The sequence below is a fragment of the Acinonyx jubatus genome, chromosome B2 (genome assembly GCF_027475565.1).
Source record: "Acinonyx jubatus isolate Ajub_Pintada_27869175 chromosome B2, VMU_Ajub_asm_v1.0, whole genome shotgun sequence".
NCBI lineage: Eukaryota > Metazoa > Chordata > Mammalia > Carnivora > Felidae > Acinonyx > Acinonyx jubatus.
This window is the reverse complement of record NC_069385.1, coordinates 12,207,162-12,228,630: the sequence shown is the minus strand read 5'-3', so window position 1 is coordinate 12,228,630 and position 21,469 is coordinate 12,207,162. Positions and strand designations below refer to the sequence as shown.

The 21,469-nt window shown below is 43.8% G+C and overlaps 1 protein-coding gene across 1 annotated transcript in view; it reads right to left on the bottom strand.

The window, feature by feature from the left end:
* NOX3 (NADPH oxidase 3) overlaps window positions 1-21,469 on the bottom strand; it is a 62,079-nt gene that overhangs the window by 31,179 nt on the left and 9,431 nt on the right. Inside the window, exons 5-9 of the mRNA XM_015084929.3 lie at window positions 19,629-19,774; window positions 16,185-16,366; window positions 12,836-12,965; window positions 7,498-7,590; window positions 4,797-5,050 (exon numbers count right to left, since the gene is read on the bottom strand). Of these exons, the coding sequence (XP_014940415.1) occupies window positions 4,797-5,050; window positions 7,498-7,590; window positions 12,836-12,965; window positions 16,185-16,366; window positions 19,629-19,774 (805 nt within the window). The remainder of the gene's footprint in view (window positions 1-4,796; window positions 5,051-7,497; window positions 7,591-12,835; window positions 12,966-16,184; window positions 16,367-19,628; window positions 19,775-21,469) is intronic.

The following is a 21,469-nucleotide window of genomic DNA, read 5'->3' as shown; positions in this document are numbered from 1 at the left end:
TACGATTATCATCTTTATTTTACAGATGGGCAAACTGAGGCACACAGTGACATGTACTCTCTAAGAGCACATGCAAAACTGGGCTTTGAACCCAGGCTGTCAGAACTGAAATCCTTGGCTCTAGAAAGCAGGTTAGTCACTGAAATCTCTAGCATCAACTCTGAGAAATTCCTCCGTTTTACCTCAGAAGGCAAAGTGCTTTAAAATAGCTCCCATTCTCTTCCCTTTTCCTGGGCACAGAATAAAGAAGTTTCCCAGCTCTCTGTCTAGGTTTGCTTCTTGCCTGGGCCTCACAGATTCCTCGGGCTGGTTTAAATCCTTTCTGGGGATGCCTGGGTTGCTCAGTCGGTTAAGCGTCTGACTTTGGCTCAGGTCATGATCTCACGGTTTGTGGGTTCGAGCCCCATGTCGGCCTCTGTGCTGACAGCTCGGAGCCTGGAGCCTGCTTCAGATCCTGTGTCTCCCTCTCTCTCTGCTTCTCCCCCACTCATGCTCTGCCTCTCTCTCTCTCAAAAATAAATAAACATTAAAAAAAATTTTTTTTAATGTAATGATCAGGTCATGATCTCACAGTTCATGGGTTCCGGCCCCAAGTGGGCTCCATGCTGACAGTGCAGAGCCTGCTTGGGATCCTCTCTCTTTACCTCTCTCTCTCTATCAGTTCCCCACTTTCATTCTCAGTCTCTCTCTCTCTCTCTCTCTCTCTCTCTCCCTCTCTCTCAAAATAAATACATAAACAAACTTAAAAAAATCCTTTCTGGGTCCAAAGCAGTGAAAAATTATACTTCTCCCTCCCATGTGTTTGATTCAATTCAAAGACAAAATAACGTTAATAGATAAAATGGAACAAGGAAATCCAGTAAAATTCTGATTCTTCATATATTGAAGAGTTAGACAAATACGCCTACACGTGTATAGAGGCAGAGATCAGTGAGTTTAACAAATGAAGGAAACTGCACTGTTTCCAACAACTCGTTTTCAGTCCTTCAATAAATATTCACTGAGTACCAACTAAGAGTTAGGGCCTATTCTAGGCACTGAACGCAACAAAGTGAGCCAAATGGATAATGTCCCTTTTCTTATGGAACTTCCATTCTAGTGTGGGAAGATACCTGGTAAACAGATAAAGGAGCAGATATTTCGTGTGTCAGGTGGTGTTAAGTACCATGCAGAAGAATGAAGCAGGGCACGGGACAAAGTGGTTATTGAGCTTCAGTTGGGGGTCATTGTCTCAGACGGGGCAGGAAGGAAACACCTCACTAGGAGACATTTGAATAAATGCCTGGGGAAGTAAGGGAGCAGCCAAGCAGAGATCTGGGGAAGAGTGCTCCAGATGGAGGGGATAGAAGTGGTAAAGGTGATCAGAAGAGAAAAACAAGAAGGAAGCCTGGAAGAACGGCTGAGTGCAAGGTGGTGGTGGGGGGGGGGGGGGAGGCAGGAGGTGGGGCAGAGAAGCCCAGGGAGACCTGGGGGGGGAGTGGGGGAGAGGACATATCATGTTGGGCCTTGAGCTGACGATGCACTCCACAGATAGAAGGCATATTGACTACCGAGAAACGTGACTGAGTTCTTGTTGGGGTATTGGCTGAAATGCCAGCTGGTGGGCGAAAGGGAAGGTTGGTTGATAGACCAGGCAACTGTATACACTGACAGCAGAGACCAGGCTAGAGACAGGATGAAAGCACTGATCTGGGCAACGCCAAAAGGAGGGCAGGGACGTTCTGTGTGTCTAGTTTTACTCCCGATTTTAGGCCTTTGCACTGCATTCTGAATCTTAGAATTCTGCTACATTGCTTCCTTTCCATGATTAAAAAAGAGAAGGTCTTAAATGGAGTAGTAGTTAGGTACTGTCAGCTGATTTGTCTCCAGAGATGATGCTTATACAGTCAAGCCTTGGATGGCGAGTAACTCGTTGGGTGAGTGTTCCACAAGACACGCAAACATTTCTAGTTTGATAAACTAGTGATGTCTTGCAGTATGAGCAGTATGTGACGCTGCATGTCACATGATCACAACTGAGCTAATAGGTCTTGTGTGTGTCTCTCTCTCTCTTCACAATGATTTTGGGTGATCGTCTCCCATGCTCAGGTGCTCGGTCTCAGGCTGTGGTGTTTGGCAGAAGTCCTTGATGTTTCAGAACATTGGACAGTGCCCACAACTGGCACTGGGGTATTTTTTGTCACTTCGGAGTCCCTGTGGACAGTCCTTTGCTTTTCCATGCCTGAGTAAGCTTAGGAACACTTTGCTTCATTGTAGGTCATTGGATAGGTTCTTTGTTAAAGTTGCGTGAAAAGAAAAAGATCCCATTGAGCCAACAGATAGCAGTGATTCTGTTAGTGATAGTGAAAGTCGTCCTACACAACCACCCTCCTCTCTCTTGTCTCCCTCACACCAGCCACGGAGGTTTTCAAAGGTACGTACAGGTTAATCTGTTTATTATTTTTTTTAATATTGTGTGTTTTCTTTGTTATTTCGTATTATATTACAGTATCGGAATCATTTTTACATGAATATTTTTGGGTTGTGGAACCCAAATAATTGGGTTGGGTTTCCATCATTTCTTATGGGGAAATTCGCTTTGATATACCCGTGCTTTGGATTATAAGCATGTCCCGGAACGAATTGTGCTCGCAGACCGAGGTTTTACCGTACTTGGTTTGTTATCACACCATTCTTCAGTTCCAGGCTTTAAAATGAAGGCATGTGACTCTTCCTACCTAGTGAATGTGACCAAGCCCAGTGCTACACGGTTACAGTTCAGTGTCTCATGGGGAGGGGGGAAGAGGGACGATTGGCTAAATAGGTCCTGAGCCTTATGTTTATTCAAGTGCCTAGTTTGCCACCTGTAAATATTTGTTAAAATAAATGAGCTGAAGCATCCCTATTGGGTCCAGGTATTCGTTAATTTCTTCATTACATATTTACTATGTACCCAATACATATCAGACACTGTGCCAGGCACCGGACATATAGGCAGGGACAGACAATGCCCTGCCCTCCGAAAGTCCAATCCTAAGTGCGTCCTGACAGCATTCGCCACCTAGTTTCTTACGTCGGTGGCTACTGCCTGGTAGTTCCTGACACCATTCAAGGATGGCGGAGGCAGGAATCTCTCTTTCTCTTTTTTTTCTTTTTTTTAATTTTAAAAATTTCTTTAATGTTTATTTATCTTTGAGACAGAGAGAGAGAGAGAGCAGGGGAGGGGCAGAGAGAGGGGGAGACACAGAATCCGAAGCACGCTCCAGGCTCCGAGCTGTCGGCACAGAGCCCGACGCCGGGCTCGAACTCACAAGCCATGAGATGACGGCCTGAGCTGAAGTCAGACACTTGACCTATTGAACTACCCAGGCGCCCTGAGAAGAGGGAATCTTTTGATGCGTCTTTTGAAATGTCAAATTCTTCCAACCGTTTTTCTCCACATTTTTTGTGTGTGTCCGTGTTTTTCGGGGGCCTTGAACGTGGGTTTTGCCTGCTTATTGGGTAATCCAGCTGTAAGAGTGGGAATCGACTTTAAGCCATTGTTTGCTAACGGAGGCCAAGGCCTGGTAATTTACGGTGGGACTTCGGTCTGGTGCCCAGGCCTGTCTGAATAGGCTGTCATTGTGGGTTGAATTGTGTCTCCCAGCTGATATGTTGAAGTTCTAACCTCGGTGCCTTAGAACGTGACCTTATTTGGAAACAGGGTTGTTGCAGATGTAATTAATCAAGTTAAGATGAGGTCATACAGGAGGAGGGTGGGCCCTTCATCCGATATGACCAGGATTTATAAGAAGAGGCCACGGAGACACAGTCACGGAGGGAAGAACACCGTGTGACGACAAAGGCAGAGGCTGAACTGCTGGAGGCTGCGAGCCAAGGAATACCGTGCATTGCTGGCAAACCCCCAGAGGCCGGGAGGAGGCAAGGGAAGATTCTTCCCGAAGGGTTTCAGAAGGAGCTCCGCCCTGCTGTCACTTAGATTCAGCCCCGGAGCCCCGAGAACTGGGAGAGAATACGTTTCTGTTGTTTTAGGCCACCCGGTTTGTGTTCCTTTGTTACCACAACCCTAGGAGATGAGTCCACATGCTACTGGTGTTCTTTACTCTTCTCAGACCCTGCCCCCCGTGCATCTCCCTTGCAGCACAACGAGCTCCTCTGCGTGCAGGTTGATATTGATTCCATTCGCCCCCACGGGGTCCTAGAAAATGGAGGCAGCGCCTGGGCATCTCCGTATTTCTGACACACAGTGGAGGTTAATTGACACTTGTTGTATACACACACGCAGGACTGACTGAATGGAGGGGCACAACTACCTTTCTTGACTCTCAGATCACTTTGTCCTTCTATGAACTTCCATCTGTAATTGTTTAGCACCTTCTCCAGTGGATGGGGCCCACCGGATTCATTTTGACCTTGAAGTGTCCTCCTTATGAAGACCAAAATGGCAAATATAATTTAAAGACCTCCGACTGTAAGAGCAGAAAAGTTCACAGGGCTTTCTTACTCATCACAGGCTGCATATAATTAGCCAAGGGTGGTTTTGGAGCTGAGGAAGCAAAATGCTCCTTCTTCCTGGATCGCTGCCTGCCTTTGTTGAACGTTTTTTTTTTTTTTTTTTTTTTAAAGAAATGTACTTGCCTCTACTGGAAATCTACTAAATTATACTTTTTATATAGGTTCCCAAAGTTAAAAAATGGGTTAAAACTTGCCCTTCTAGAATAAAGATATTGCTGGGTTTGGTAAGCACGTCGATGCACTAAAATGCCTTATTTGTTCTACAATTCTAACTTGTGTGTAAAAAAGAAACGGGCTCTGACCTTGGCAAGCTCCAGGACTCTTTCCGGGCCTGTCCTCCTGCACCAAAGGCCTTACACAGAGCTTCCGTCCAGTCTCCTGCTACCCGGATGTGCACACTGAAGAAGTTCTCCTGAGGGGCCGACGTGAGGGTGAAGGGGTGCCATTCCAGCCACGATATGGACGGGCACTGTATCAAGACGTATTGCCCTGGCGCCATTTTAAAGTTTCGCTTTTTCATGTGAAGTTCTAGAACTCCAGATGGGTGGCTCACCACCTAAATCAGAGCAAGAGAATCATTTGTTTTTTCTTACCCCCTCAGGTTAAAGAAGAAGAGACTGGCTTTTGCTCCATCAGACGTTTTTAAATTTTGAAATCAGCTCTTTTGAGGTATAATGTACATATACCATTTGCCGTCAGCTTCCAAGGATCGTGGCCATCCCTTTCATATCTGGCTGGGCAACTCTAACAAGCGTGACGATCGTCTCCTTCGGGGTGCTGTGGGAGATGTGGGTAGCTGCACCCCAGTGCCATGTGGTGTCTGGCCTGTGACTTTAGGTCTCAAATGGCCAAGCTCTGGGTAGCACAGCTGAGCAGGACCAAGAGAATAGAAGCTAGCCTATCAGCCATTGCACTTAATTATGCATTCTTAAAATACTTACAGAATTCTTAAAATACAGAATTATCTCCATGTTTTTAAAATGTAGGTCTGAGTTTGTTACTGTTTTCAACAATTTGTACATTTTCTCAATCTCTGGTTCACTAACCCTGTGATTTTTTCTTTCTTTTCAAAAAAATGTTTTTGATGTTTATTTTTGAGATGTAGGGAGACAGGGCATGAGTGGGGGAGGGGCAGAGAGAGCGGGAGACACAGAATCCGAAGCAGGCTCCAGGCTCCGAGCTGTCCGCATAGAACCTGACACAGGGCTCAAACTGGTCAACCATGAGATCATGACCTGAGCCGAAGTCGGACTCTTAATTGACTGAGCCACCCAGGCGCCCCAACCCTGTGAGTTTTTTCATTCTAGGTGGAAACCAATCTTCAAATTCACTGTGAAATGTTTTGTTTTGTTTTAGTTGGGTCTTTTCCAATGTCCTGCTTAGGCTCTGAGTTTTAGGTGGACTCCTCTTACTGCTTTTTTTTTTTTTTTAAGTTTATTTATTTATTCTGTGAGAGAGAGGCAGAGAGAGAATCCCAAGCAGGCCCCTCACTGTCAGTGACAATCCCGACGTGGGGCTTGAACTCACAAACCATGAAATCATGACCCCATCCAAAACCAAGAGTCCAATGCTTAACCTACTGAGCCACCCAGGCGCCCCTCTTAATCACTTTTTTAAGAGCCTTGCAGGGCACCTGGGTGGCTCAGTTGGTGAAGCGTCTGACTCTTGGTTTTGGCTCAGGTCATGATCTCATGGTTTGTGAGATTGAGCCCCACATTGGGTTCTGTGCTGACAGATTGGAGCCTGTTTGGGATTCTCAATCTCTCTACCTCTCTCTCTCTTTCTCTCTCAGAATAAATAAATAAACTTAAACAACAACAAAAAAGAGCTTTGCAACTTGGTGCTTACCGGAAGGAAAGAACTAATTTCCCTTCCTCGATTTCCATCGTTTTCTGAAAAAACAAACAAACAAACAAACAAACAATCTCTCTAGGCCCCCATGGCCTCTTTTGTGGCAGGAGGTGGTGGGAACAAAATCAAACGTCTAGATCCTGTGACAGGATTTTTCCATTCGGAAGAGAATCTCACAGCATTTTAATCATTAGTTCTGTTTCCCATCTCCCTACAGATATTTGTTCTGATTCTGCTGTTAAATTGTCTCCCTAGTAACGGCTCTAGTGGATTTCCAGAAGTTTTACTGTCTGGCTTTTGACGTAGCCTGATATCCTTTGGTGCTTAACTTAAAAGCAGCAACATGGAAAGAGCTTAAAACAGAAATATGAAGCAATTTCTATGCATCTGTTTTCATGAAGACAGTTAAGGAGATAGAGTACTCTGTTAATATTGTATTAGCAATATAGGTTTGGTGAGCACAGCATTTCTTCTTGGAGGTTTAAAACACCGGGGGCAGGGTACTTGGTACTTTTCAGTCTCCTAGACAGGTACCTAGTCTAGGTACTCACATCTTCCTCCAGCACATGGTAAAACTTGGAGAGCTGTGCAGAGGGGTGCAAATTTGCAAAAAATCCCAGAGCCCTCACTCACTAGGTGGGGCTCCGTGTTATACTTCCACTCTGAACCTGAGGGTGATTGTTCCCCGATCTTCCGCCAGTAGCCCCAAGTGGGAGTGTGTGCCCTTGAAAATGTAGTTCTATTATTTGTGTGCTTGCAAAATCCCCGACTTCGTGTGCTGAAGGAAGTGATTGTACTGGAAGTTACCATGGCCAATGTAAAGCTTAGTCCTCCTGCCCGTCCTCACCCCTCCCACCCCCTGAAACAAGTCCCCTAGTGAGAAACGGAAAGAAAGAGAAAAAGAGATGACTTCTATGCTGCACCGTAAACCTTTATCAGAATTCTGTGTACCAGTCTGGAGCCCTGATCCCTGTCCTCAGTAAAATTAGTCACACTAAAAGATGCGCAGGATACGAGCAATTATTAGAACAGAAGATGGGCCTCTAAATTACAGATAGTTCTGCAATAAAAATGGCAAATTAAAACCTTGGGCTAATAAAAAATTTCCATCTACACTCAGGCTTTTATTCAGACATAAAGCTACATGCATACCTTGGTAATGACAACTTCTTGTCGAAACCGCCAGAACCTAATTATTCTTTCACACGTATATAAGACCACAGGGCCTAAAACCCATTTCCAAGCCTGCAGAGAGTAGCAGAGAGAGAGAGAGAGAGAAGAAAAGGAAATGAAAATAGAATCCAGATATTTTCAATTTGAACGAAATCAATACATAACATGATGGGATTCAGACATTTTCCTTTAACTTTGGGCCAGTTATCAATGATAAAGATATCTCCTCGTATTAAATACTATAACATTCAATTATTCTTTGAAGTGTACAAGCTTATTTAAGAGATTAAACTCTTCTGTATTGGTTTTTATGCTTACTTGATCAATGATGCCTTTATGTAATTAGAAATAATTGAATTTGCAAAGAAATAGGAAAGCAGATTGATGTTTACGTTACATATGATAGGGTCATAAATGCTCCCAACTCAGCCAAAGTCAAAGGCTTACAAAGCGATATTCGTGAGCCAACAAAGGACATGGGAAATTAAATAAAAGCATTTTGAGCAGTCATTTTGGGGGGCCAGCAGTGCATCACAACGTGGGGGTCTGCCTGAAGGAGCCCCCAAATCCACAACCCTATCCACACACACCCACACAGGCATGCATATCCAGTGTTATCAGGAATAAAACATAAAAGGAGTGTCTCAGAACTTTAAATCGAGATTTACAGAATCAGAACACAATCCACCACCATCTTCTTGGCAGTTGAGACAGTGAACATTTTAATTCTTAATAAATCCCATCCTATGTCAACCTCTTATGAGAATCATGTGCATTATTAACGATCGGTTTGCCAGCAGGCTAGTCTTGTACCAGTGGGTGTGTATAACGTACGGCGTCCTCCTCCCTTGGAAGGGACGTAACTTAAAATGGCGGAAGACTTATACTAGGTCGGGGACCAAACAACCCCACGAGGCATATGGTTATTCTCTGTGTTTGACACAAGAGCAAACTGAGGTCCGGCAAGATCAAACAGATTTTCCGGGGTCGCAAAGACAATTAGGTGCACCAGAAAAACCTGACCCCAGAGGGGTCTGACCGCCTGGCCTGTGTACTTGCCGTGTAATCATGCCTCTTTCTGTCTAATGCTGGCGTTGGTACTGACCCTTGTTTTACCAAACGTTAGAGGCTCAGTCTTCATTGAATTTGAGGGTGTCAAGAGTTCTTTGAAGTCTAGTCCAATTCTTCATCTAAAGAAGAAAAAACCCCGAGGTTGTGGGAATGGGTAGAATTGCCTGCGGAGATAGAACTGGATCCTGGGGAGCCAGGACTGGAACTCAAGTCTTTCCTAATTCCCCTAAATTCCCTGCTTGGGATTCTAAATGTACCGCCACCTTCCTCCTAGCACACGGCCTTGGGAGTGGGAAGGATGTCTCACTCTTTTGAACTCAGGTTCGCTAGACCCTCTCTGGCTGACTCGCCGTCTTTGTTGATCATTACTCTCTTACCCGTTATCCTGCTCTGTTGCGTTGACAGGTCACAAGCCCTTCAGTGTTATTTTTGCTTCTGTTATCTTTCTTGGGTTTCTATTTCTCTTTTGTTTACTGCTGGGTCTGTTTGCATGGCAGCTCTTCTCACCTACATCAACCCTCCTTGCTTTTTCCCCGGGAGCCTCTTGTTTGCCTGATAAAGGCTCAATTTATGCAGGCAACACAAAGCAATTTGACCCACTTATCCTTTTCTGCCTCAGTGGGGTTCAGCAACGTGTTCAGAATAGCAGAGGGAACAAAACCTTTTGTCCACCTATGCTGTGGGTGAGGCAATATGATGCACAGAGTAAGGGAGAAGATAGCAAGGGGGTAGACAAGAAGGATGGGGTTGGACCAAAGGAGTGAGTCCTTAGGTCTCTCCTGCTTGAGAGAACCAGAAAGCGTTTTGAGAATTGGTGTGGATAGTTACAGAAATAATAGCAAGAATGCAATTCTTTCTGTGTAAGCTTAGAGAGAGATTTGCAAAACCACTCACATAGTCTCTATGTATTTTCACAAATAATCTTGCATGCCCACTTTGGGATGTTTTAAGCATCACACACTTCATTTTGGTGCTGTCACATCAGTCTCGGGCTCTGATTTTTCCATGTTGATAAAATGGAGTGGATTGTTTTTCCTCGTACAGTTAGTCAGGAAGGAGAATGTAAGCTATTAATCCTTGGCTCTATCTCTACTCTAGTATATAAAATGTTCCGGGAGGAAAAAGCCCAGTTTGGTTACATGGTGATGGTGCTCCTGGAGCCCCTAGAAGTTAAGGAGTGAGGGATGGGGGTGGCCAGAGGTGAACAGTAGGTTACCTACAGCAGTAACCTGGATAGACAAGAATTAGTAAAGACAGAAGGAGGCCATGCCCCAGAGCAGGAGGGGCGCGTGTGAGGTAGAACTTGGACTAGGTCTTAGAAGCCCTGGCTTTGGGTCTTGGGGGACCGTTCTTCCCCTATGCCTTGCGGCAAATCCTGGGCCTTTTACAAAAATGTTGATTTATTTTTTGAGAGAGAGAGAGACAGAGCGTGAGCAGGGAAGGGGCAGAGAGAGAGGGAGACGCAGAATCTGAGGCAGACTCCAGGCTCTGAGCTGTCAGTGCAGAGACTGACGTGGGGCTCGAACTCACGAACTGTGAGATCGTGACCTGAGCCAAAGATGGACACTTAACCGACTGAGCCACCCAGGCGCCCCGAGCCTTGGGCCTTTTGTGTTCAAATCTTTTGTTTTGTAAAATGAGACAGGTGGAGAAAATTATTGGCTGGGTTTCCTCCAGGCTCTTAAATGTTTTAGCTTTATTCACAGAGATAAATACAGCGTCAGGGGTATGTGCACATAGATAGCAGCAGACAGCAGACAAAATGAGGGGTGGGAGAAGGCTGGAGTTTCAGAATGAATGTTGAAGTGTGTAGGGATGCAAGTTCACGGCCACAGAGTTGAAGCTCTGGCTTCTTGATGTGGCTTTCCTGGGGATGGCCTTTGTGACCATAGGTCAGAAGCTAAATCTTGGGCCGCTAGCCCTCCGTCTGCTAAATTAAGGGGTGGGGCTATTAGGTATCTAAGTTTCTTTGATGCTAACATACTCCGTGGCTTCTTTGCTTTACTTTTTCTTTTCCAAAAATACTCAGAAAGTCATGCTACAGTGAATATTTTATGATAGAAATAAAGCTACATTGATTTAAAAGCTGCAGTAATGAAACTTGTTTCTTCCACTTTCCCTCCTGGTTTTTCATTCCTCCAAGAAAATAAGAACATGCTGGCTCTGATTTTATTTTATGTGTGTGTTTAAAAATGGCCTCTTTGTCTAGACAATAAGATTTCCAGGGGCAGGAACCACGTCTCGGAAGCTTCCATACCGTGCAGCGGCACGAATGTAACAGCCTTTTAGAAAACGTTTTGCTGAATTGACTCTACCTCAGGTAAAGCTTCCTCCTGTACGGTTGACATCATTCCCTAATAATTTAAACCAGCGTTAGCCTTATTAGTATTGCTGTTGTTGCTGTCACTTGTCGATGTCGTAGGTAAATAAAATAAGGTGCTTCTCCGACTGAGAACGACCAGGCTTCTTTGGAGAATAGATTGCACGAGCAGTTCTAGAGTCTGGAGCCTTGGAGACAGAAGGGGACCACAGGGGTAATTGGTTCCCTTGATCAGTTTGGTGCCCACGGGGCGGTGTGCAAAGCATTCTGCGTCCTAACCCGGACAGCGGTGCCCCGCCAAAGGTGAATTGATAAATGTTCCATTGATAAAAGTACCGTGAAAATGCAGTTAGGAGGGGCCAAGAGGAAGCGATGGGTAGATGCGGTGCAGTGAAACGCCGGAACCCTTCCTCGTCCTTGGGATGCCTCCCGGACTCAGTGTCTATGAGACGTCAGAGAGAATACTGCACCTTCAGCCAAGCAGTAATTGCACAGCCCACACATGCTTTGAACCAGGATCCATTAAAAATAATGAGAAAGAGTGACAACATGAGTTTGGGTGTGCCAGGCGGTGTGGCAGGGGAGAGTTAACAGACAGATGGGTAAGATTCCCCCCTTTTAATAGTAATTAATGTCAGTGCACACTGCTGGAGCAGGCTCTGGTCTGTATTCATGAGGTGTGGGAGAGTATTGATTTTTTTTTTTTTTTTTATGGAGACGCTGTAGCTGGAAGATTTTAGAGAGGCATTCCTGTTCCTCATTACTATGCAGGCTGGGTAGTGGCTACTGATAGTTGAGTTTAAGACAGAGACAATCTATACTGACCATTAAAAGAACCACAGTCTAACGGGCACATCTATGTTGTTTCTCTCGGTTTTAAACATTCCTCGCAGCAGTTTTCACTTTTAAAATCCAGGGCTTCATTTAATGCATTTGAAGAGTTTAGAAAAAGTCAATCATTAGAGTCGTCATAAGTTGATGACTTAATTTCCTGAATCTCCACCATTTATATACTATTATCCCTATTTGGGGACCCTGTTTCCTTCTTGTTTTAATCTCCTGGCCTCATTTATTTGCTCTCATGCATCACCCAGGTGCCCCAAGGTTTGCCTTGTTCTAAGAAACCCAAGGAGACCAAATAGAATCATTATTTCTACGTACCTATGCCACAAAGGCATTGCAGCATGCCCAGGAAATCTTCCTTTTGAGATCTTGTGGACATGATGATCGACTCTAATGAATTAGGTCTCTTTTTGCCTAGCATCATTATTTCAGTTATGTAGCTTAATTAGAATAGGCAGTCAATGCATTTAGTACCCCAAGTGTTTTTGATCCCCAAAGCTGTAGGAAGCAAGAAGGTAAGCTTAATAAAGAGGGCATCCTTCTCTTTTTTGCCTAACATCATTATTTCAGCTATGGGAGCTTAATTAGAATAGGCAGTCAATGCATTTAGTACCCCAAGTTTTTTTTGATCCCCAAAGCTGCAGGAAGCAAGAAGGTAAGCTTTAATAAGGAGGGCATCCTTCTCACGTGGTTGTTGCTTGATGTTCATTGGAGGAGTGTGGCTAGTGATTCCCAGAATGGAAAGGGCAGTTCCGCAGGGGGGCAGGGGGCTGAGTTTGTGGAGCAGAGAGGATGGCAAGCCGGAGAGAAGGTCGTTCATGTCTGCGGTGCTGCTCGTTCTGCCATACCAGACACCCCCATGGACGTGGGAGCGCAAGAGCACATTTCGAAATGGACAGAACCCTTTTGGCAGTAAACCTCTTTTTAAAATGACCTATAACTAGATTTCTCCATTAGCACACTTAATAAAGAGCTGGCTTTGTCTAGTGGTGACATGGGCTGTTCTTTTCTCAAGCACACAAAGCCCTAGTTATTTTAACTGTGGCGACAGCTATTTTTAAAAGCTCTTGGGTTCATTCTTACCGAAGGCTCCTTGCCAGAAAATTGGGGCGTGGGGCACTGGGCAGCGGTCTGCCACTGAGCGTAGTGGTCTTTGCAGAAGGTGACATTGTGGAGCAGTTGACTCTCGGGAGTTTGGCCTCGAACAATCCGACTTGCCATTAAAACAAAACAAAACAAAACAAAACCTGAATATTTCAAATTGATTTTGTGCAGTCTTGTGATACCACAGATATATGCTCTGCAGTGGGCTCTGAAATAACACTTCAACTGTCTTGAAACTTGGGCTGTCATTCATTTCTCTCAGCATCTTTAAAAATAGGAATTTAAGAAGCTTCAAGTAACTTTGAAGATCCCAGAAAAGAAGTGCCCCTCTGCGGTATCCTGTGTTAAATTGAAAGTGTCTATATTAGAGAATTCATAATGAAGGGAAATTGTTTGAACACACCCTTTTGTAGACTGTTGAATTTAATTAGGTTACATCGCGTCCTGATTGCTGATTCGGCCTAATTGGCTAACTTTGTACTATTTGGGTCTTTTGCAGATTTATCTAACTTCTACCCTTTTTGGTTTGTGTCTGCGCACCTAGAAGTTTTCAAGTGAAGTTGCAAGAAGTGTCCTGAATGATGATGTCTTTTCCCCAGTGACCACGAGCAGGCGTAGTGTGTGACAGGGTCAAAATAGGTCAGTGTGAAGTATGTCTTCAGAACTACCTTGATGAATTTGAGAGAGAAAAGGAAGCCTGCCTTCGTGAATGGAGCACTGGATCAAGAGTCCTGTAATCCTACTACGCTACGTTCACCCCAAACGTAGTACTGACTGACCTTTGACAAGCCGCTTCGGTACCCCCATTGGTGCACCGGGCCACAAAGTCTAAGAATTGAGGTCATGTAATCTGGAGGTTGTTCAATTCCTAGGTGTTTATGAAGAAAATACATTGACTTATTTTTGAAGAACAGGGTGCTGAGAAACTCTAGCATCATACAGGCTCACGTCATGGGCAGTAACATGTGAAGTAACATGTCCCCTTTTGCACCGTTGGGTACAGGAGGAGAGAGAGGCAATGGCCTTAGGGACCTTACACGTCAGCCTAGGGAACTGATGTTTTGGCCTTTGGCCCAGTCTGCTTCATGAAAGTCATCCAAACTTGATCACCTCCCTTTGAGCTAGGAGAGCACAACATCTGTGAATCTCCCGTGATCACAGGATGCCCAGACACAGGAAGGGTGAATAATAAATGGGACCTGAGGAAAAGATTCTGTAAATTTTAACACCATCATTCTCAAGCTCTAGGTAACATTGCCTAGATTACCTAAAGAAACCTCAGAACATTTCACAGATGCAGTATCTTTTTAAAAATTAAATATTTTTTTATGTCTTCATCTATGCTATCCCATAATAGAAAGATTAGTGGGCTTTAACACATTCCAATAATCCTCCTTTACTTGGCATTTTGTATAGAATTTGCAAATTACTTTTCGCTGTAAACAGTAGCTGTAGAATACTTCAAGCTGAGAGGATTAAATGAGACCCTTATCCCAAAATAAGCCTTTCAACTAAGTTAAAATGACTAAAATATTTCATCTTATGAAATGTTATTTGGATATTAAAAAATATCTCCAACGCAACACCACCCATTGAAATCCTCTTGCGTGAAGGCAGGGAGGCAGGATCAGGGGGCTGTGTGTGTAATTTGGGGGACGAGGAATTCTAGACACATGTGGATTATGAAGAGCCTCTCAAATGTGCTTCGGGGTTACTGCCCCAGCCTCAGGAGGAGAATCCATAGAGAAAGAGAGGGACCGACAGTCGTTGAGGGGGGAGCCCTTTGGGACCATCCATCCTGCTCCCCAAAACACAGAAAGTCAGGGTGAGGGATCACATGTGCAGAAGAGGCAACTGCTGAAATTTTAAAGACTAGAAAGCCATTAGCCAGACAGCACGTAAATGTGAACATTGACGACTAGGATTCTAAGGATGAACAGAGAGATGGACGGGTTTTCCAGGTAAAAGACATCCCTGGGGGGCGTGCTTCAGCAGCTGCAGTGATGGGAGGAAAAGTTGTATAGGGGAGGGCATCTGCTGGTGTGGGAAGCAGAGGAAGAGCTCATGGAACGCCACGCAGGGCGTTTGCGACCTCCTCGGCCACATTCCTGCAGGTGTGGAGGGCTGTTTAACGTGAGGAAGTGAAGGGCTCTTCTGCGGGGCTTGTGACCAGAAAAGGTTTGGTTGTCTGAAACCTGGTGCCCCACGTCTGACCCTGGCATTTGTTTGTCCTGGGACCTTGAGGGAATCACTTAACCCTCTGAACCTGCTTCGTCCTTATGAAGTGGGGGGTAACATCACCGTCTTTATTGGACAGGACTGTTGTTGGGGTCAAATGGATCGTGCCCACAGATGTGTTTTGAAAATTGTGAAATGGAAAAAAAAAAAGGCCTCAGTGTATGGAATAATTAATGTTGGAAGAAACTAGCTAATAGACATTCATTGGTGGGTTTATCTAGAGCCATTTTAAGACTATTCAAGGAACTAAAAACATTGTATTTGAGGGTGTCGTCCTTCACGGTCTGCTCTAGCTTCCTGAGGAGGAGAGTAATAGTTTCAGACAGGTGTTGAATCCCATTGTATGGGATGTTTGGGTGAGAAGGAATCCTAGAAGTCACATGGCAAAACTGAGGTCCAATGAAGTTTTAAAAAACGTTTTTTAATTTTGAGAAAGAGAAAGAGAGAGAACTAGCGGGGAAGGGGCAGAAAGAGAGGGGAACAGAGAGTCCCAAGCAGGCTCTGTACTGACAGTGGACAGCCTGATGCGGGGCTCCATCCCATGAACCATGAGATCATGACTTGAGTGGAGATCAAGAGTTGGACACTTAACCGACTGAGCCACTCAGGTACCCTGTGGTCCAGAGAATACAAGGGACTTGCACGTGGCCACCCTGATGACTAGGGGCAGAGCCTGGGTCTGGCCGTCATCTCACACACCGTTCCCTCCCCAACACAGGGCTTCCTAGTGGGTGGTTCTGGTTAAGCAGAAGTGGAATCTGGGTGTCCAAAATAGATATCTTGACTAATCGCATGCAATTTGGATCACAGAAATTTGTTCTGAGCGAAACAGGTCTACTGTTTTCCAGCATTCAGTAAAATTTCTGCATCTTATAAACATGTCAAGTCTCCGCAACAGAGTTAGCAAGAAAAATAAACATACTTCACCATCTAATTTTGCTTCTTTCCAGTTACCAAAAGAAGGCACTCGCCTTGGTGAATGTTCCTTTAGTCGCTGCCATTTATGATTCCCTATCCAAAGGCCTTTCTAAGATGGTTTTTGAGGTTCACAGAGATAAAATCTTACACTTTGAGCACAGTATGGACTTACCCTGCCCCATGGATAGCCAGACTGATAAAGAAGATGATGAACACATGGTGTGTGTACCAGAACAACTCATAGGAGACCTGTCTGATGAACTCGGTGGAAGAGGTCATGATCAAGATGAAAGCCAGAGAGATGATCAGGCCAGTGACACCAGCAGTTGTCGTCAGCAACACGGTGATGGTGTTCTAAGAGAGACAAGCACCGGGACATTGATATCTTGGTTCTATTTTCTATGTTAGGGTCAATACTCGAGAGTCTAAGCAGGGAGTAAATCAGAACATTCGAATCAGGGGCATATTAGCCTCAAAAAGGGTCTCCCTATGACTCAAGAAGGGAGCTTCCCCGTTCTTTTCTTTTGTTCCATTTGATGGCACACGTTCGCTTTGCTCAAATTTCATCAAATGCCATTTAATCATTTACATTTTTTCCATCTGTATAAATCAACTTTCAGGTCAAAGTTATTACGGTGAATTGAAATGAAGACAATATGTAATACTGCATTTTAAGATAAAACATTGGCAAATAAATCCAAGTGTCAAGTTTTTGATTTTTAAAATAAAAGTGTGGATTGCCATGCTTAATTGCATGTTAACATTAATAAACACTTTTTTTTTTGAGAGATCCCTCAGGGGCGCTCCTAATAAAGCAGCTGCACATTCTGTTCCCCTGGTAGTTATTCCTTGCTCTTGCTTTTTAATTGGAAGGGCCATGACTTGCATTTCTTTCATGCCACCTCAGGGAGGCTTGGAATAAGGCTTTGTAAATCCTAGGTGATCAATAAATATACAGCTATTCTGCTCTGGGAGACACGGTCAAAAGGCCAGAGTTCTGACCTGTGAGTGCAGAGGACGGTTACCTAGCCTTTTAGACTATGAATCACAGAGCACTTTGTATTTGCTGTGACTTTTCCATATTCTTGCCAAGTCATTGGGATTCAGATGTTGTGTTACCATCGTTGAGCTGACCATGAGCTCAATAAACTCACACTGTATCTTTTGTCAGTAAAATCTCATTAATTTGGGCTGCTGTGAGATCTCAAGGTAATTTGGATAGGGACTTCTCCTTGTTTCTTTTTACTTCATGGAGCAAATAGTTGAAATAAAATTGAAAGGGTATGTCTAAAACGTTGAAAAGATATGTTATTTTTTCAAGTGTACTCAAGCGTTTAATTTTTAAAAAATTTTTAATGTTTATTTATATATATGTATTTATTATTTATATATTTATATATATAATTATTTATATATAAAAATAATGTTTATTATTTTTGAAGGAGAGATAGCGTGTGAGTGGGGGAGGGGGCAGAGACACACACACACACACACACACACACACACACAGAATCCGAAGCAGGCTCCAGGCTCAGAGCTGTCAGCACAGAGCCTGATGTGGGGCTCGAACCCACAAACCGTGAGATCCTGACCTGAGCCGAAGTTAAACGCCTAACCGACTGAGCCACCCAGTACTCAGGCATTTTAGAAATCCGTTTATATCATAGGACGTGCTAATTTTAAATCACTCTTCTTTGCTTTTTAAAGCAAACCCCCACTTCCTTTTTCTTGCAACATATTTTTATAGACTGGTTTGGTTTGCCGTGTATCTTTTCAAATAGCCCCGTTGCATCTGTTTAGAAATATTCTATAACATACACTTTGTGTTATTGATACTTTCTCCAAACGTACCAATTTGTATTATGGATCTTTTTCCAAATACTCCAAGGTAGGTATTATTCACCTTAAGGTATTACTTGAACTTAAGGAGCACTTACATAGTATACTGCTTCTAAAATTTTGAGATGACTGTATTGGAGTAACTTGATTATCTTGTTAAATTGCTTTAAAAGCATTCATAATAAGTAGTATTCACTGTATAGCCTTTTCAAAATATTAAGGCTTATTCTTGGTTGTCTGTAACAATGAGCTTTTCAGAGCCTTGGCGGGGGAAAAGAGTTAACCCCGGTAAGTGCCAAGATAAATACTGGGGCTCCAATGAGTGACCCCGAAAGCCTTCCCACGGGCTTATGGCCATCGTTGGTTTTAACTTATAACTTTGAAGCTTGTGCTTCTAATTGTTGTCAGCCAGGAAAATGTAGCTCTACTTAATCAATGGCCTGATATTGGAAATCATCTCAGGATAATTAGGGACGTGCCATGGAAGAATTCCCCCCAAAATTGGAATTTCGCTTCTTCAAATAAGGTTCCCTGGGCAAAATGGTCATTAAAGAGATGGCTCAGATGGTAACAGAGGGTTTTCCGTTGCAGGAGTACATTGTATTAGGGGTCTTCTTGGGCAATACTGATTCGTTAGCCTGGTCACCACGTTGGATACATATTCCAACAGGGCAGTACGTGCTCAACTATTTTGGTCAACCGGGAAGAAAGGGGTAGGTGGCAGATGGAAGGGAGAGGATTGTCTTAATCTCGATAGGTGGGTCTCTGCAGTTACGTTTTTCATTTTCTTTTTGTTTCTCACATGTGCTGCCACTCTGGGCACACAGGTAATTAGCATTAATGATGTTACTAGCCATGCAGGTCTGATTACGAAATTAGCTGCTTTGCCCAGTATCTGGTTTGGCAGACCAGCCAGGCACATGTGTGCCAAAATATGACACACGAGAAGAGATCCAAAAGCAATTTGCAAGTTGAAAATGAAGACATCCAATTTATAATCCCTGGATTTAGATGGCACTTCACATTCTTTATGATGCTACCATCAACAACAGCAAAATACGTAATCGTGAGCTGCTTTAAAATGTAAAATGTCAGGGTTCTAATAAGTGGCTGCATTTCCTATTTGGGTTTATTTATTATGTTTTGATATACATTAATTAAGGGGCATCAGTTTTTCTTCCTGCTTATAAACTCTTAGCAACATTTACGGAAAAAATACCTTTAAAAAATTATTTATTTTCAAGAGACAGAGACGGAGCGTGAGCAGGGGCGGCGCAGAGAGAGAGGGAGACACAGAATCCCAAGCAGACTCCAGGCTCTGAGCTGTCAGCACAGAGCCTGACGTGGGCTGGAACTCACGAACTGGGGGATTATGACCTGAGCTGCAGTCGGACGCTTAACCGACTGAGCCACCCCGGCACCTCAAGAATATCTTTTTTTTTTTTTTTTTTAATTTGAGAGAGAGAGAGAGAGAGAAAGCACATGCAAGTGGGGGAAGGGGCAGAGGGACAGAGAGAGACAATCTTAAGCAGGCTGCACGTTCAGCGTGGAGCCCCATGCAGGGCTCGACCTCACAGCCTTGGGATCATGACCTGAACTGAAATCAAGAGTCAGTCGTTCAAACAACTGAGCCACCGACGTGCCCCTCAAAATACCTTTGGCAGAAACTTCTCTCCAGCTCTTTGATTAAAGCTTTTGAAACACAGTGCTTCTGATCAAGGGATTGGGAAAGGAAGGGTGTTTCAGATGAGAAACCCGGGAGCCTGCAAGGACTCACTGTGTGGAAGGTCCGGATGGGGTTGAGGTAACTCTCATTTGGGGTTTTGCCAAGCTTGGCAAGTGCGGCCAGAAGTCCCTCCGCTTCCGTGGACTGGCTCCAGCGATAGTGCTCCAGGTTGCACAAATGTGCCACGATGTGGATGGCTACGGTAGAGGAGAGGACGTCAGACATGCGCCATCTGGATTTCTTCCTTTGTGGTTACTCAACGACACAATGTCTCTACGGTCAAGTTTCTCTGTTCTGGTGTTTGTAATCTCCAAAGAGTGATTTATTTGTGCATCTTTCACCGTGTCTTGAATGGAGTGGATTGGCTACTTCTAAAGATATGGTATGATTCACCACATCCATTTTAATGATAGGAAGAAATGAGGTCAATCTTAAGTCACCATAATTTAATTATAAACGTGCTCATTCTGCAAGTAGAATAGGTATTAGGATATCACAACATAATTACCTATATGTTCCATTGTATATATAATTCCATATTTTGTATAGAACATATCCTGTGAGATATATATATATACACACATACGTATTCCATATTTTATATCTTATGTAATATAGTTTCCAAGAAATCACAGAGCATTATCCTAGGATACTGTATATCATATACATGGACATGTGTGCATCTATGATAGATTCCAGGGAAGAGTTTTTGTTCGCTTTCAGACATTATATTTCTATTCTTCCTTTATACATTTTAGCATATATGTATATGTACTCCTACACATACGCATATACACAATATATTTGCATGTGTTATTCCTAGAGGATCAAAATAAACTGGTATTTATAGAACTAATCCTCTCTGTGTACTCTTCAGAAGAAAACTCGGTTTTCTAATTCTGAGAATTTGTGATGTTTAAATTTTAAATGAAGAGAACAAGCTTGGGAACACAGCATCATTTAGCCCGAGGAGACTGTGCTCAATGCCACTCTTCCCTGTCTTGTGAAATCTGGGGGGAAGCTAGCAGTCACAACATCCAGACGAGGATCTCCTGATGCTTTCCCTACAAATGGAAGCCCTACTGGGTGACCTGCTGATACCAGCCACTGGGATCAGATTCAAGTGTAAAATGAGAATTCATTACCCAGGGTGTAGATAGCTTCCCAGTTGCTACCTTGCCCCCCTGAACCCCCGTCCACCATGCAAAGTAGAATTGGCTAATATATTATATAGTCTCCACACATTGTATGCAAATTCTGGAATCTTTCATGACTACCCATGGTGGGTTGAGGTGTGGGGGAGTGAAGGAGAAAGGAACAGCAGAAACTTCGGAGAATATTGGTAGCATGTTGGTCTCTGTGGTTGTAGCAGCAGATTTATTTAGAAATACCAACAGATATTTAGCTTTTCTCCCTGCCCCCTGAATTCCTTCAATCAGAGCCATTTCTGGGCTGCAAAGTTGTATTCATGCTTTAAGACCCAACCCAAAAGTTGTTTTCTATGAAATTGCTCGTCAGGTCCACAGGCACCAATGATACCTTGACTATAACATTTCCCAGGAATTATTGTTATGAATATTTATTTACATCTACGTTGCCCCACGGACCTGACGCCTCAAGGCTTATTCATCTCGAAACATCAACACTGGGCACGTTGCTTACCACCAGTATGTACTTAATAAGGATTTGCGGAGTGATAATGAGCTAGAAAGAGAGAAAGGGTCAGGAGGTTGTCTGCCGATGCAGATGGGGTAGTGCTAATACCTGTTTTGTGAACATTTTCCTGCAGCCTTCACGTCAGAACTCAATTTGAACATGCTTTTGGCTGAAGTTCATCTAAGAAGGCAAAGCACATGATCGTATTTCTGAGTCAATGATGTTGACTCTCTCCT